The sequence below is a fragment of the Xenopus laevis genome, chromosome 8L (assembly GCF_017654675.1).
Source record: "Xenopus laevis strain J_2021 chromosome 8L, Xenopus_laevis_v10.1, whole genome shotgun sequence".
Taxonomy (NCBI): domain Eukaryota; kingdom Metazoa; phylum Chordata; class Amphibia; order Anura; family Pipidae; genus Xenopus; species Xenopus laevis.
Genome location: NC_054385.1, coordinates 128,207,623 through 128,223,937, shown reverse-complemented (window position 1 = coordinate 128,223,937; position 16,315 = coordinate 128,207,623). Strand labels below are relative to the sequence as shown.

The following is a 16,315-nucleotide window of genomic DNA, read 5'->3' as shown; positions in this document are numbered from 1 at the left end:
GCTGATACTATGTTCTTACTGTACAATGAAGTCGGTCTAAGCAGAATATAATCAGTTAAAGGGTTGTTCACCTTTGAGTTAACATTTAGTATGATGTAGAGCAGGGGGCTTCAATCTTTCTTACCTGTGAGCCACATTCAAATGTAAATAGGGTTGGGGAGCAACATTAGTATGAAAGGAGTTCATGAAATGCCAAATAAGGGCTGTGATTGGCTATTGGTAACACCTATGTGGCCTGGCAGCCTACTGGAGACTCTGTTAGGGCACGTGGTTTTATACAGTGGCGTAAATAGATGTTACTGGTAGGGATGCACCGAATCCAGGATTCGGCCGAACCGAATCCAAATCCTAATTTCTGTATGCAAGTTAGGGTCAGGGAGAGAAATAACGTGTTTTTTTTCACAAAACAAGGAAGTAAAAATAGTTTTCCCCTTCCCACCCCTAATTTGCATTAGGGATGCACCAAATCCAGGATTCATTTCAGGATTCGGCCGAATCCTTCTGCCCGGCATATGCATATGCAAATTAGGGGCAGGGAGGGAAATCTCATGACTTTTTGTCACAAACCAAGGAAGTAAAAAATGTTTTCCCCTTCCCACCCCTAATTTGCATATGCAAATTAGGGTTCGGTATTCGGCCGAATCTTTCACAAAGGATTCGGGGGTTCGGCTGAATCCAAAAATGTGGATTCGGTGCATCTCTAGTTACTGGGCCCCACAGCACATTCATTTTAGGGCCCCCAACATGTCCAGAGATTGTCCTGATTAACCAACCAATGTTGAAACTGCTCATTATTTGGGCCTCCTGGGCCCCCCTGCTTCCTCTATAGTAACGTCTCTGGTTTTATACAACTAAAACTTGCCTCAAAGGCTGAATTAAAAAAAACAAGCAGCTGCTTTGAGGCCACTGAGAGCAACATCCAAGGGGTTGGGGAGCAACATGTTACTACAAACAAGGAACTGTATTAGGAGCAATCCCCATATTAAGGGCTCATACAGGTGGTCTCTTTATCAAAAAAACTTTGTTATTACCACTTTAAAAACATACATATTCTTAAACCTTATTACAAATAGATCAGTGACACACGAGTTCTGTTATAGAGGCCAAAGTACCCGGCGACTGAGTGAATGAAACTCGTAATCCAGCGACCACCGCCTGACATTTAGGGGCAGATTTATCAAGGGTCGAATTTCAGCGATCGATCGAATAATTTTACTTCGACTTCCAAAAACTTTGAAAAATGCTCTAGAAGGTCCCCATAGGCTAACACAGCACTTCGGCAGGTTTCATTTGGCGAATATCAAATGGTCGAATATTAGAACGATTTTACTTCGAATTGAAGTCATAGTATCCTATTCGATGGTCGAAGTATCCACAAAATTACTTTGAATTTTGAATTTTTTTACTTCGAAAATCCCCTCGAATTCACTTCAACCCTTGATAAATCTGCTGCTTAATGTACATTGTTTAGTAAAGGACCCCCCATTTCTATAGTCCACTAGAAAATCATTGATTCTGCACATAACACACCAAATGAAAATACATTGAAGTCTAGAATATAACATGTTGCTCCTGAGCCACTGCTTGGGGATCACTGATGTAGAGAGTGATATTCTGAGACCATTTGCAATTGGTTTTCATTTTTTATTATTTGTGGTTTTTGAGTTATTTAGCTTTTTCTTCAGCAGCTCTCCAGTTTGAAGTTTCAGCCATCTGGTTGCTAGGGTCCAAATTCCCCTAGCAACCATGCATTGATTTAAATAAGAGGCTGAATATGAATAGGAGAGGCCCGAATAGTAAAACGAGTAATACAATTTAACAAAAACAATAAATTTGAAGCCTTACAGAGCATTTGTTTTTTAGAAGGGTCAGTGACCCCCATTTGAAAGCTGGAAAATGTCAGAAGGCAAATAATTAAAAAAAATATTAAAGACAATGAAGACCAATTGAAACGTTGCTGGGAATTAGCCATTGTATAATAAACTAACAGTTAACTTTAAGGCGAAGCTCCAGTTGAGGCTGCTGAGCCAATGACTGATCAGTGCTGGAGGAAGATCACAGGCCGGAAGTACAGACACATGGGAGGGACAGACAGTGTATATACAGCACAAGGGTCACTCCCGGGATCAGCCAATGTACGAGACCAGCCAGACAAACTACCTGCTGTCACTCTACAGCCAGTGTTACTAAGGCTCACAGCCTTGCCTGGGGGATCACGGGAGTTGTAGTTTACCCATATCTACACTAGTTACAGACATCGCGCAGTTAGATCTCCGCCTCTGGAAATCACACGTGTCTCAGTGACGAAGCTGGTAGTGGTGATGTCATCATCATGCGCCGGCTTCGCTTGTGACTACTTCCGGGAGTGCAGGGGCTGATTCCATGCTGCATTTATAGACAGAGGTAAGAGGGGACCGGGCAGTGTCTGTCTGTTCTTGGTACCTATTAGTTACTATCGCAGTCTATCTATCTATCTATCTATCTATCTATCTATCTATCTATCTATCTATCTATCTGTCTATAGACAGGCTGTCTGTCTATAGTCTAGCTGTCTGTCTGTCTATAGTCTGTCTATAGGCTGTCTATAGTCTGGTTGTCTGTCTATAGGCTGTCTGTCTGTCTATAGGCTGTCTGTCTGTCTATAGGCTGTCTGTCTGTCTATAGGCTGTTTGTCTGTCTATAGGCTGTCTGTCTGTCTATAGGCTGTCTGTCTGTCTATAGGCTGTCTGTCTGTCTATAGGCTGTCTGTCTGCCTGCCTGCCTATAGTCTGGCTGTCTGTCTATAGGCTGTCTGTCTGTCTCTATATACCTCTGAGCAAAGGATGATGATAAGTAGTCTTGATCTCATCCAGTTTATTTATAGGATTCTATGTAAATGAAGCTTAACAGAACTCTATTAATTAAAATAGAATAAAGCAGGAATGTCTGTTCTTGAACTACACCTCCCACCATGCCCTGATTGTAAAAGTCTGCCTGAGGGCACTGCAAGTTGTAGTTGTACAACAGACAAGTGTGCTTGCAGTGTATGATTCTGTGTCTTTTCCTCCCTAACACATGTCAGATAAGGTATAATGGGGGCTCAGAAAGAGAAGAAGCCTCGTGAGAGAAAAAGAGGTGCTGAAGAACAAACCCCAAAGTCTCCAGACGAGGGCAGTGCTCCCACCAAGAAACGACAAAAGGCCCCACCAGCACCGGAAGGAAAGAAGGCCCAGGATGAGGTGCAGATCCCCCGGCTGGACCCCAAGTCTGTGGGCTATTTCCGCAGGGTGGGAGAAACCTTACAGCAGCCATTTGAGTCGGATGAAGAGAAAGGTACAGAGTGTGTGTGTATATATATATATATATATATATATATATATATATATATATATATATATATAATTAATTATATCCTTATAAACGGTGAGTTCTGATGTCATTTCTGTCACATGACTCACTGAAACTTGTGTATTATAATAAAGTATCCCCAGTTGTAAAATATGAGGATATTAGAAGTTACCTCGGAGTTCCATGACCTGTATAAAAAAACTCAGCCTTAGGCCTCGTACTTTTATATGGTCATGAAACTCCTCAGTAACTTATAATATCCTTATATTTTACAAGAGGGGGTACTTTATTCACTATATATAATACACAAGAGCCATGAATATCCTATAAATTATGTCCTTATAAACGGTGATGTCATTGGTTATAATTGGAGCTTAGTGTTGTCATTTCTGTCACATGGAATATCCTGTAAATGATATCCTTATAAACGGTGCTTAGTTATGTCATTGGTTATAATCGGAGCTTAGTGATTTAGTTTCTGTCACAAGACTCACTGAAACTTGTGTATTATAATAAAAAATAAAAAAGTACCCCCTGTTGTAAAATATGAGGATATTAGAAGTCCATGGTCCTGGAACTCCTCGGTAACTTATAATATCCTTATATTTTACAATAGGGGGTACTTTATTTACTATATTATATATGTATATAGTGCTTTTACCCTTTCTTTGCCAGTGGAACATGCAGCTCTGACTGACGGATACATCTGTGTTTCCATGGAAACTTACATTGGTTTGGTTACTACCTGGTTACCAGCCTTCTGCTTTACGGGTCTCGTTTTGTGAGATACAAGATATTGAGACACAGAATACAGGCAGCTCTTAAGCACTGCATATCTGATCCCTGGAGCAACTAACAAGCTGGGGGTTTAGCCAGCCTTCAGTTGAGGTTCTTAATCGTTCCCCTTTAACCAGTGAAATGCTGGGCGTATCTGCGTGTTTCAGAGCGCTGTGCTTTCTGCCTGACTCTCCTGTATTTACCTTTCAGGCATCTTTATCCGCAATGTGTTCCACGAGGTGCAGGGAAATGAGCTGGCGCTGGCGACTGACATGTCGGGGAGTCTGGTATTACAGAAGCTTCTTGCAGTCGCCACTTCAGTTCAGCTGTGCCGAGTTCTGTCTGTGCTGAGCAAGCAATGGCGGGCGGTGTGCTGTCACCGGAGTGGAGCTCATGTTATCCAGACAGCCCTCTTACAGTTCCCCAGGCTTCAGAAACAACAGGGGGCAGAGGAAGAGGAGGAGATAGAGGAAGAGGGTGAATCTGAGCCAATCAGAACCCTAGAAGATCTTTTTTTGAGTCTGGGCTCGGAGCTGAAAGAGAAGTTCCTGCTGTATAACAAGGACACGCATGGGAGTTTTATTGTACGGACGCTTTTTCAGGTGTTGGGTGGCACTGTCCTTAGCCAAAACACTGGCAGGAAAGCAGCAAAAGGTCCAACAGGTACAGAGATAATCCACTATGACTCTTTGCACAAAAAATAAAATCTGGTCCCTAATGAACTAGCCCCCGATGGACATCCCCTTGGCAAATGAATACAATCTGACCCCAGAAAGTACTCTAATTTCCAATAGTTCTGCTTCTGGACCGCTCTCTTTCCCATGGTCATACAGAGGACAACACTTGTTGGAGGGTTTCCCATCACAGTGGTCCCTATGTGGGCTTTGCTGTCACTGTATAAAATTGTTGGTTCATGGGAAAAGCCATGTTTTTCACTCACCTCTTTCTTGACTAAGGCAAAGAGAGCTGTCCGGGTATTCTGTTCTTGGGAATGTACTAATGGGGAATTAGATTTACTTTCCCAATGAAGGATATGGGACTAATGTTAGTAGACTTATATTCCAGCCCAAGTGGATTTAGGCTCCTCCCTCATGGTGCATTTTAACCCCCGCATGCCTAACAAGTAGGGTTGCCACCTGGCCGGTATTAATGATGGTTGATCCCAATGTTATTAATAGGGAAAAAAAAGATTAATAAATGGGAAGGCCAGTATTTATTTCCAGAAAAGGTGGCAACCCTACTAACAAGGAAAAGAGATGCTTGGAGAGATCCCTTTGTGCTGGCGACTGCTTCCCCATAATAACCAGTTTGCCCTTTCAATTTTTCTCTTCAGTTAAATCAGAGTTTGAGGTCCCTGAAAGTTTCCTGCATCAGTTACAAGAGCTGTGTGGCGGTTTCAGTGAGCACATTGGCGGTGAGTTTTCCATAATCCCTTTGTATCCGCCCTTCCCCCAACTGCACAACACAGAGCGGCCACTTATCTTCTGTCTCCTTAATTAACAGTGTTTGCTACTCATAAAGTGGCCAGCTTGGGGATACAGGTAGCCCTCCAGGTGCTGCAGAGGAAGATGCCGGCTGTGTGTGCCCAGCTGTGCGATCAGATGATCGAGTTTTTAGCCTCCCGGAATGTTTCTGCCGAGAGCAGGTGAGGAGCCTGGGTTGGGGTGTCCCTGCCAGATAACATGGTACCCTAGTAGGAGAGGCTGAAAACATACACATGTCCATCGAGACTGCAATGATTGTTATAGGATCATAAGATCTTGTATTTACTAAGGTTAAAAAAGAGTAAAACCCCTCTCTGTCTAGTTGCCAACCAATCAAGAATACCACATTGATTGCCAATGTCTATGTTGTTCGGTCTCTAAGTTTCTGATAATTAAGAATAATTTCAATAAATATTTTTAAAAAAACCTTTGTGATTCGTTATTACGTGATTAGTGTTTGAATCCAGAAAATAATTGCCCCATTAGGTGCTTGGTGCCTTTAAGTAATAGTTAAAAGTTAATTAAATAGCTGTGCCTGCCAAATCCGGGTAATGAATTAATTCAAAATTACCCGGATTTGTGCAGGCGCAACTATTTAATTAATTCATTAATTTAACTATGAATTTAGAATAATATTGCACTAGCACTTTAATCAATTAAGTCATTTGAGTAATTTATAATCACCTAACTTAGTATATTATAAGTAACTTTTAACTATTACTTAAAGGCACCAAGCACCTAATGGGGCAATTATTTTCTGGATTCAAACACTAATCACGTAATAACGAATCACAAAGGTTTTTTTAAAAATATTTATTGAAATTATTCTTAATTATCAGAAACTTAGAGACCGAACAACATAGACATTGGCAATCAATGTGGTATTCTTGATTGGTTGGCAACTAGACAGAGAGGGGTTTTACTCTTTTTTAACCTTAGTAAATACATGATCAGGTAATTATACCTCTCTCTTTCTTTAAAGTGACGGTGTAATTTAATTAGGGTGTACAAAACAAACCTTGCTCTTTCACACAGGATCATAAGATCTGTCTGGTTTGGTTGCACCTCTGTTCTTCAAGGCGTTCCCTGTGCAGTGCCTGTGGGCGTTGCTTATCCCTGACAGACAGGAGGAATCCCTAAAGCCTCCTACAGGCAGTGCCCAAGGGAAAGTGCTACCTCTGCCACTGCCAGTTAATAACAAGCAGGAAAACAATGCCATATATTTCTGCTGCCTCGACAGCTCCCTCTTGGTGTTCCTGAAGGACGAGACCAGTAGCCGTTTACTGGAGAGGATCCTGGAGGTGTCGGAAAAGAAGCAGCTGCGCCGGCTGTTCAAGGCCCACTTCCAGGGTCAACTGCAGGCGCTCTCCTCCCACCCCATTGCCAACTACACCGTGCAACGGCTCCTCAGCGCTGTCCAGACTAAGAAACTGGTGAGTTTATATTGTGCTGCTGTTGAAAATCATCATATTAGCGGTGTAAAAGTGGCAAAAAAGACAAACGAATGGTTTCTCCTTTATATAGTTTGCTGAACTTTATGATGAGCTGTCCCCAGGGCTGGAAGATGCTTTAGCCAAAGGCCACATGGGGATTATCACAACCCTGGCTGACACTTGCAAGAGGTTGAAATACCGCCAGAAAGAGCTTCTCTCCCAGCTCATGGAGGTAAGTGTTACGTTTACTGCTCCCATTCACCAGACGGGCAAATCACCAGGTGATTCACAAAATGTCCCACTATTTGCTGCAGGGTTGGTAGTGCACTTGTGGATCAACAGATTACCATGTAAAAACATGGCCGCAATAATCATCTGATTTGTGAATGCACTGCGAGATTGCTAGTAATTACCATTGTATCAAATGATGGGGCAAGTTGGAGCATTGAAATCTCATGGGCAACAAATTGCCCCATGTTGCCCTAAAAGTGTCATTTAAGTGGATTTTTACCTCCCCCAGGCCTTCCACTGTGCCGCTCCGCTCTCCCGTCAGGTGGCCTGCATTCCTCTCTTCCTCTCTCTGCTCACCTATGAGGTTTACTATAACAAAGAGGAAGAAGAGGAGCCGACGGAGCACCAGGTAAGTAACACTATTATTACAAGGTACAACGCCAAGAAACAGAGTTTTTGAATCCATGAGCCAAGTCCAGCTCTTCTAGGGGGTACGGGCAACCTTTAAGGGGGAGGAGTTGTAAAATCTCTTTTGCAGATAACAATGATGGTGGCCCCCGATGGATTGCCTTCTAGTTATGTGTCTGATTCTATTGGTCAATTATTTTATTTATTGGATCAACTTTTTCGGAGGGACAGTCCCTCTTTTGACAGCTCAACCCGCAGTCCCTCATTTGTACTGGAAAGTCCCTCTTTTCTCTGCACTGAACAGCCAGAAAAAGAAACAAAGTTTCTCACTTAATTGGCTTTTAGCAGAGAGCCCAGAACAGCCACAGGTGCAAATAAGATACTTTGTAACAATTTTGAGACACAAAAACACAGAATACATAAGGAGAAATATTTTCAAACTTTCATAACCTGCCAAATTTTGTAAAACAAACATGGTAAATAGGGGGTGTGGCCACAGAAAGGGGTGTGGTCAAAAAAATTGCTGCACTACGTGCGGAAAAAAATTTTTTGTCCCTCTTTTTACTTCCAAAATGTTGGGAGGTATGTATAGATAGAGATAGAGATAGATAGATATAAATAAATTAATAAATCTAAATTTCATTGCATTACTATTGCTTTCTGTGTTGTGTTTGTTCGCTGGCGCAGGACGATGGTGATAGGAAGCTGGACAATGTGAATTATCACGGTTCCCTAATTGTGCAGCACCTTCTTCACTTTGAAGACCCTTCCGTGATCCTAAAAAGCCTGGGCACCCTGGCAGATGTTGACCTTCTCACTGTAGTTTGTAGCCAGGCTGGATGCCATGTTCTCGATGCCCTGCTGAGCAGCTCCACAATATCTGACAAGCAGAGGAAGAAAATCCTTAGGAGACTGAGGGTGAGAATGCCACTCAAATTCATATTATTCCCCGGGAGCTACAGCGCCACCTGTTGACTCACAACTAATGTCAGCACATTCCATCCGTAATAATCATAATTCAAAGGGAAACTATCGCGAAAATGAAAATTTAATATAAGCGTCCTCATACTGAAATAAGAAAGTACAATCATTTAAAAATTCCCTATCGTTTCTGAACTAATCAAGTTTATCTTCACTGTACATGTGGAGCCCCCCTAAAAGATTTATTGGATGTAACTGTCATTCAAAATCACACTCCCAACTCCTGCATGAATAGAGAATGAAGAGAAGCAGATGCTGAAAGGGGGATAGTGAAGAGTAACTCCAGAATTTTTAATTAACTATATATAAAAAAAAACGTATTTCAATATGATGAAGCTTATATTCAATTTTCGTTTTAGAGATAGTTCCCCTTTAAATATCAGAGCTTATTGTTGCCCTCGTCATCTTCTTTTCTCTCTCTCTCTCTCTCTCTCTCTCCATGCAGTCATTTTGCTCTGTTTCCCCAGGGTCACTGTATGCAGTTGGCGTGCAATAAATATGGCAGCCGTGTGTTAGATCGCATGTGGACTACATCCACCATCGGCGTCAAAGAGGAGATAGCGCAGAAGCTGGGTTTGTCTGATATATATAGTTATATTGGGATAATCCCGAGATCCCTTCCCAAGACAGATCACATTATATTTGATGTATTCCTTATTTCTGACAGTTGAGAAGCTCCACCAACTCCAGAATGATCCGATTGGTCACCACATTGCCCGCAACTTCGCCCTGACGCACTTTGTCAAGCGGAGGAAAGACTGGGAGGAGCACCAGCTGGGGGAGAACAAGCGCCGCAAGATGTTTTCCGAGATCCTGGAAGACTGAAGAGACTTTATAAACAGACTCTTTACAGCTCTATGCTATTAGAACCAGCTGTGCAGCACCCATTGCCAACATGGTGCCTTGGTGTTAAAGAGTTTTGCAGTTCAAGCCAGGAACTGCGTCAGCCATAATCTGTCTACCCTATGAAGACCCAGATCTTCTGGGATTTTGAAACTACATTTCAGTTAACAGAACCCCCCCCCCCCCCATCACTGCTTGGTTACTTGGCAAAGTTGTCTTCCCTTATCCCCAGCCCTCCATCTCTTTCTCATTCTGGCCATCAACCTTGGGTCAGCGACACTGCACATGCTCAGTGCACTCTTGCTGTGTTCATACAGGGATAGTGATGTCACAAGCAATGGGCTGTCCATAGACTCTATCAAGATCTGGATCTTCATAGGGTAATTGGGGACCTGGATCTCCACTGTGAGGGGGTTCCTGAAACCCAGGCTAGTACAGCAAGACCCGTGTATGGAGTACCTCATTTTTAACCACAATCATTTATGGCCCTTTAGTTGCCCTTTAAGATCTTACAGATTTACTGGAGGAATCAATGTTCATTTTCTATGTTCAAATCCAGTTGTTTTTATATAAACAACATATACTAATGTGGATTGCGCCTGTCTCTGTTATACATCTGGGAATGTTTGGATAAAGGTTGGGGTTGTTTTCTCTGGGGGAAAAAAAAAGCTCTTGCGAGGGGACATGATTACACTTTACAAGTACATTAGAGGACATTATAGACAAATAGCAGGGGACCTTTTTACCCATAAAGTGGATCACTGTACCAGAGGCCTCCCCTTCAGACTAGAAGAAAAGAAGTTTCATTTAAAGGAACAGAGTAGGGGGTTCATCACAGTGAGGACAGTGAGGTTGGGGAATGCACTGCCGGGTGATGTTGTGATGCTTATTCAGTTAATGACTATAAGAGGGACTTGGATGATTTTTTGGACAGACATAATATCAAAGGCTATTGTGATACTAAGCTCTATAGTTAGTATAGATATGGGTATAAAGAATATATGTGAAAGTAGGGAGGGGTGCGTGTATGGATGATGGGTTGAACTTGATGGACTTTGTCCTTTTTCAACCAGATGTAACTATGAAATACACAAATAAGATCAGAAAGGTCTAATGTTTCATATAAATCAATTAAGCATGCAACAAATCTAGAATTTGGTTCGGGATTTCGCCAGGATTCTTCCTTAATTAGCGGGATTCAAGATTCATGACATTTTGTCACACAAACAAGGAATTGCGTGTGTCTAACACATGTCTGATCATTAGCTCAGGGATCGTGTTGGCCCTTCTGGTTTTATTAAAGGAAACACTATTCAAAAATGAACATTTTTGCCACCCTGCAGTGTAAGTTTATTTTCTCTCACCTATATTGGGGGACACAGGCACCGTGGGGATGAAGATCCTGCAGCTTGGAGAGCGGACACTAAAATGTTAAAACTTGACTCCTCCTCCTGCTGTGGGCTTCATCCCCTGCCTCCTCCTCCAATATTCAGTTTCTTTTAGTGTCCTCGAAGGAGAACATGACACTTACTGTGGCTGGAGCAAATGATCCAAGGACTTCGGTTAGGGTCATGCCACACTGGGGACAGAGGCCTCCAGGACCCAGTGCCCCACAGCCAGTTTAGGTATGACACCTAAAAATCCTTCTGCCCATCTGCCTTACCGCTCCCCGGAGGACTGCAGGCACGCTCCACACTTCCCATGGCTGTTAAGTTCCCGCTCTATGGAGGTCTGCACCAGCCTTACACTACAGGGAAGCCTCTACCCAGGGCACACAACACACTGGCTGAACAGGTAGGTCACCTTGTGATTTTATTATGGGTGCCTACCTCCCCACCGTTAGTTACATAGAGGGGTTCCCCCGGGCCCCTGCGGATGCATAACTAAGTCCTTCCTGCCGACGCTCTAATTTTTTCAGAGCCGGCAGGGGTTTTTCGGAAGTAGCTAATATAGCCTGAGGCGCGATGCGGCTGTCTTCCGCACTGCCTCCTTCTCTTACCGCCTCCTTGTTTCCTTACGGCTCCTAGGGGTACATTCTCTCCCCTGATAGAGCCGGGCGGGTATGGGGCGGAGGTTAAAATGGCGGCGAGGCTCCTTCTACAAGCGCCTTTTCTTACGCGCCGCCACACGTTAATAGCCACGCCCACCGCTTCCTTATAGGGCACTCGCGTCCTTCGCGCGCTTTCTGCTCCTGCGGTCCACGACTTTGGCGCTGCTACAGCACAGCCGACGCAGCTCTCCTTCCGAGGAACACGCTGCTAGAGATCCCGTCTGGACTACGCTCCTACGAATCAGGCAAGTGTTTCACAGGGGATGTACAGTACAGCCTCGGCGTTGCTAACTCCCTTATTTGCCTAACGTGCCACCTCTCTTGTCTCCTCAGACCCTGACAGCGTACGGCACTTCCTCATATCCCCTGCCTCTTCCTTTCAGTAGAGGGATTACTTATTCACCATGGCTGACCTAACAGAGGAGGCAGTCTTAGCTAGAGGGGCAGCAGCTGCTAGGACAGCTTCAAAGGTATCTTACCTTGCCTGCACTAGCTGCAGGGCCAAATTTCTAACAGCCTCTGCTGATCCAGTGTGCACAGCATGTAGACCTCACACTGCTCCACACACACACCCTGACGAGCACTCTACTGCCTCTACTTCACTAGCTGGCTCAGAATCAGAACTAGTGCGTGCCCTCTCCCTTTCCCTGGCTGGACTTCAAAACTTAGCCCGTATTCCTGAGACCCTAGACAGAGTCTTAGAACATCTGGCAGCTCCAGGACATGCTCAGGGCAAACACGCTTCAGCTCCCAAAAGACCTATAGATTCCCCCCCGGAAGCTTCAGGTGGCTTTAACCCTTCTTCCGAAGAGGAGGGTCTTGTTCCGTCAGAGGACGATGCCGAAACAGAGCCCGATCCAGATGCCGAAATCCCTAGAACTCAAGGAGAAGTAGAAGGGCTAATTCAGGCAGTTCTTAAGACCCTAAATATTGAAGACACAGTCTCGGTCGAGGAGACCGGAAAGAACATTTTCAAGAGACAAAGGCGGTCTTCTTGCGTTTTTCCAGCCTACGAACAGCTGGAGGAGATCATTAAGGCCCAATGGAAGACCCCCGACCATAGGGTACAGGTCTCCAAACGTTTTACTCAGACTTATCCATTTCCACAGGAGTGTATAGATCTCTGGGCATCTCCCCCGTCTGTCGATCCTCCAGTTTCCAGACTGTCTAAGACCACTACTATACCGGTAGCAGATGCAGCATCCTTCAAGGATCCTATTGACAAGAGATTAGAGGGCTTCTGTAAGGCAATCTTCACAGCTTCTGGAACAGCCTTCAGACCTATGTTCGCAATCGCATGGGTGGCCAAGGCCATGGAAGTCTGGGTTGAACAGGTAGCTCAGCTGATTGGTTCCGAGGACCCCACGACTGACCACCTCCTTTCTCAGGTAGCTGACGCTACAGCCTACATCTGTGACGCATCCCTAGATGCAGCAAAGCTGGTGGCAAAGGCATCAGCACAATCCATAGCGGCTCGCCGTTTCCTCTGGCTAAAGACCTGGACGGCTGACCTAACATCTAAGAGATCCTTAGTCAGTCTCCCCTTCCAGGGAAAACAATTATTCGGGGCAGAGCTGGATAAGATAATCTCACAGGCTACAGGGGGCAAGAGCACCCTACTTCCCCAGAATAAACCCAAGAGACCTCCCTTCAAGCGACGACCATTTTTTCGTCCCTTTCGTCAAGGCCAGAGGACCAAGCTCCACACAGAAAAGTCCAACTCCGGTCCCAGTCCAAGATACCAGAACAGACAGAGACCCAGTTGGAACTCATCCAAGATATCGAACAAGTCCTCTCAGGACAAACCCGCCTCCTCCTGAAGGTGTGCCCACCCCTGGAGGGGTCCCCTTAGGCGGCCGCCTAAGAGCCTTTCAGGAGGTGTGGCAGAGTCATGTAACAGACCAGTGGGTTATCCAAATGATTTCCCACGGATATATGATAGATTTGTCACAACTTCCTCCTCGCAGATTTTTCGTCTCCCGTATACCCAGAGGGGACAACAAGAGACTAGCCTTCCTAAGGATTATCCAAGATCTAGCAGAGTCCGGAGTCATACAGCCAGTACCACAAGCAGACAAGGGTCGAGGTTTTTACTCAAACCTTTTCATTGTTCCCAAAAAGGACGGCTCTTACAGACCTGTATTAGATCTGAAGGCTCTCAACCTTGTCGTAAAGACTGGCCATTTCAAGATGGAGTCAGTACAGTCCGTACTAATGTCCATGGAAGGTCAAGAGTTCATGACAGTGATAGACATAAAGGACGCCTACCTTCACATACCCATCCACAGAAATCATCACAGATTCCTGAGATTCTATGCAGCCGGAGAACACTGGCAATTTGTAGCTCTCCCCTTCGGCCTCTCATCTGCACCTCGAGTGTTCACGAAGGTCATGGCGGCAGCCCTAGCAGGACTCCGACTCAGGGGGATAACAGTTGTACCCTATTTAGACGATCTGTTAGTCAAGGCTCCTTCTCAAGATCTGGCAAGCAGTTACACTTCCCAAGTCCTCCATTATCTCACGCAGCTGGGTTGGATCATCAACTACAGCAAATCCAATTTGATCCCGGCTCAGAGCACAGAGTATCTGGGAATAATTCTCGACTCCAGGAACGGCAGAGCCTTCCTTCCACAGAACAAGATCGAGACGCTGCGAAGCAGAGTCAGAGTGCTCAAGACGAACGATTCCGCTTCCCTGCGGACAGCCACGAGGACCCTCGGGACAATGGTAGCCTCATTTCCCACGATACCTTACGCGCAGCTCCACACCAGACCTCTGCAACAGCTCATACTGAAATATCAGAAGAAGGATCGGGTGAACCTGGACCGGCAGGTTCCGATCTCGAGGGAGGTCAAACACTCCCTCCGTTGGTGGCTCCACCCTCAACGGATGACGTCAGGAGGGCCGTTCCCCAACCACACCTGGACAGTAATAACAACAGACGCAAGTCTAAAGGGTTGGGGCGGAGTGCTAGACCAGCTGACAGTCCAAGGCATCTGGAACCAGGAAGAACAACTTCTCCCGATAAATATACTCGAACTTCGTGCCATCCTCTACTCACTACAACACTGGACGACGCTCCTACGGGGGAGCCCAGTGAGAGTACAGTCAGACAACATGACAGCTGTAGCCTACATAAACCACCAAGGAGGCACAAGAAGTCGGGCCGCACTGGCAGAAGTACAAAGGATTCTCTTGTGGGCGGAACTCAACATCCCGGCAATCTCAGCGGTATATCTACCAGGAGTAGAAAACTGGGTGGCAGACTACCTAAGCAGGGAGACGATAGATCAGGGCGAATGGAGTCTTCACCCCGAAGTTTTCCAACTAATCGTGGACAGATGGGGCTATCCCGAGGTAGACCTGATGGCCTCCAGACTCAATCACAAGGTCCCAAGGTTCATCGCCAGAAGCGTAGATCCTCAAGCATGGGCAGTAGATGCCCTAGTAATTCAGTGGAATTGCTGCCTAGCCTACATCTTTCCTCCATTGGCACTACTACCAAGAGTCATCAAAAAGATAAGGAGGGACAAGACTCCAACCATTCTAGTGGCACCCTATTGGCCACGAAGAACATGGTTCGCAGATATCATAGTGATGGCCGCAGACGATCCCTTTCACCTCCCCCTAAGAGAGGACTTACTCACACAGGGACCGATTGTCCACCCGAATTTACGCTTATGGGATTTAACGGCGTGGCTCTTGAGACCCTAGTTCTGAGAGCTTCTGGAGCCCCCTCAGACGCTATTCCCACCATGCTACGGGCTCGCAAACCTGTCTCTGCCAGGATTTACCACAGAGTGTGGAAGATTTTTATCGGTTGGTGCGAATCCAGGAACATTGACCCCAGAGGTGTCAGGGAGAAGGAGATTCTTTCCTTTCTACAAGAAGGCCTGTCTAAGGGTCTGGCCTTAAGTTCCTTGAAGGTTCAGGTGTCGGCGCTCTCCATTCTATTCCAGACCAAGTTTGCACTAAATAGCAATATAAAGACATTTCTTCAAGGAGCAATCAGAATAGTTCCCCCCTATAAGGATCCAGTGCCTCCATGGGACCTTAATCTTGTTTTGTCAGTACTACAGGATGATCCTTTCGAACCCTTGGAGTCAATTCCCCTGGCCACACTAACAGAGAAGGTGGTGTTCTTGTTGGCAATCACGTCAGCACGCAGAGTTTCTGAAATAGCGGCCCTATCGTGCCAAGCTCCATTCACCATCGTGCATCAGGATAAAGTGGTATTACGACCAACACCTGAGTTTCTGCCAAAGGTGGTATCTGAATTCCATTTAAATCAGGACATCGTGGTCCCGTCTCTATGTCCTCAGCCAAAGACTTCTCTAGAAAGGAGACTCAACAGCCTTGATGTTGTTAGAGCCCTAACAACCTATTTGACCATTACGGAGAAGATCAGGAAGACGAAGTCTCTGTTCATTCTCACAGATGGACCCAAGAAGGGTATGAAGGCCGCCAAGTCGACCATTGCTAAGTGGATTCGATCCACTATCATCAGAGCCTACGCAATCAAGGGCAGGGCTCCTCCCTTCAAGATTCGCGCTCATTCCACACGTGCCATCAGCACTTCATGGGCGGTTCGACATCAGGCATCAGCTGAGCAGGTGTGTCGAGCCGCCACCTGGTCCTCCCTACATACCTTCACGCGCTTCTACAGGTTGCACACTCTGGCGTCAGCAGAAGCTGGTTTCGGGAGGAAGGTGTTACAAACTGTTATTTCATGAACACCTTTTCAAGGGGTTCGTTCCCGCCCTCAGGGGTTGCTTTGGGAC

General features: G+C 45.4%; 2 protein-coding genes across 3 annotated transcripts in view; one reads left to right on the top strand and one right to left on the bottom strand.

Annotated features, from left to right (window-relative positions):
• The window catches only part of LOC121397224 (CD48 antigen-like), a 626,518-nt gene that overhangs the window by 26,977 nt on the left and 583,226 nt on the right, over positions 1-16,315 (bottom strand). The gene's annotated exons all lie outside the window — the stretch shown is intronic.
• Positions 2,070-10,075, top strand: nop9.L (NOP9 nucleolar protein L homeolog). 2 transcript variants are annotated; one of them, NM_001086566.1, is given in 11 exon segments: positions 2,356-2,403; positions 3,062-3,312; positions 4,315-4,767; positions 5,438-5,518; positions 5,608-5,749; positions 6,829-7,021; positions 7,113-7,253; positions 7,542-7,661; positions 8,348-8,578; positions 9,109-9,214; positions 9,309-10,071. In NM_001086566.1, coding segments are annotated over 10 exon segments (1,866 nt in total). In that variant the 5' UTR covers positions 2,356-2,403; positions 3,062-3,071; the 3' UTR covers positions 9,467-10,071.

Coding starts and splice junctions, on each gene's coding strand:
- nop9.L (XM_041571903.1), top strand. CDS start 3,072: ATGGGGGCTCAGAAAGAGAAGAAGCCTCGTGAGAGAAAAAGAGGTGCT. Junction 4,768..5,437: donor AGCAGCAAAAGGTCCAACAG/GTACAGAGATAA, acceptor TTTTCTCTTCAG/TTAAATCAGAGTTTGAGGTC. Junction 9,215..9,308: donor GGAGATAGCGCAGAAGCTGG/GTTTGTCTGATA, acceptor TATTTCTGACAG/TTGAGAAGCTCCACCAACTC.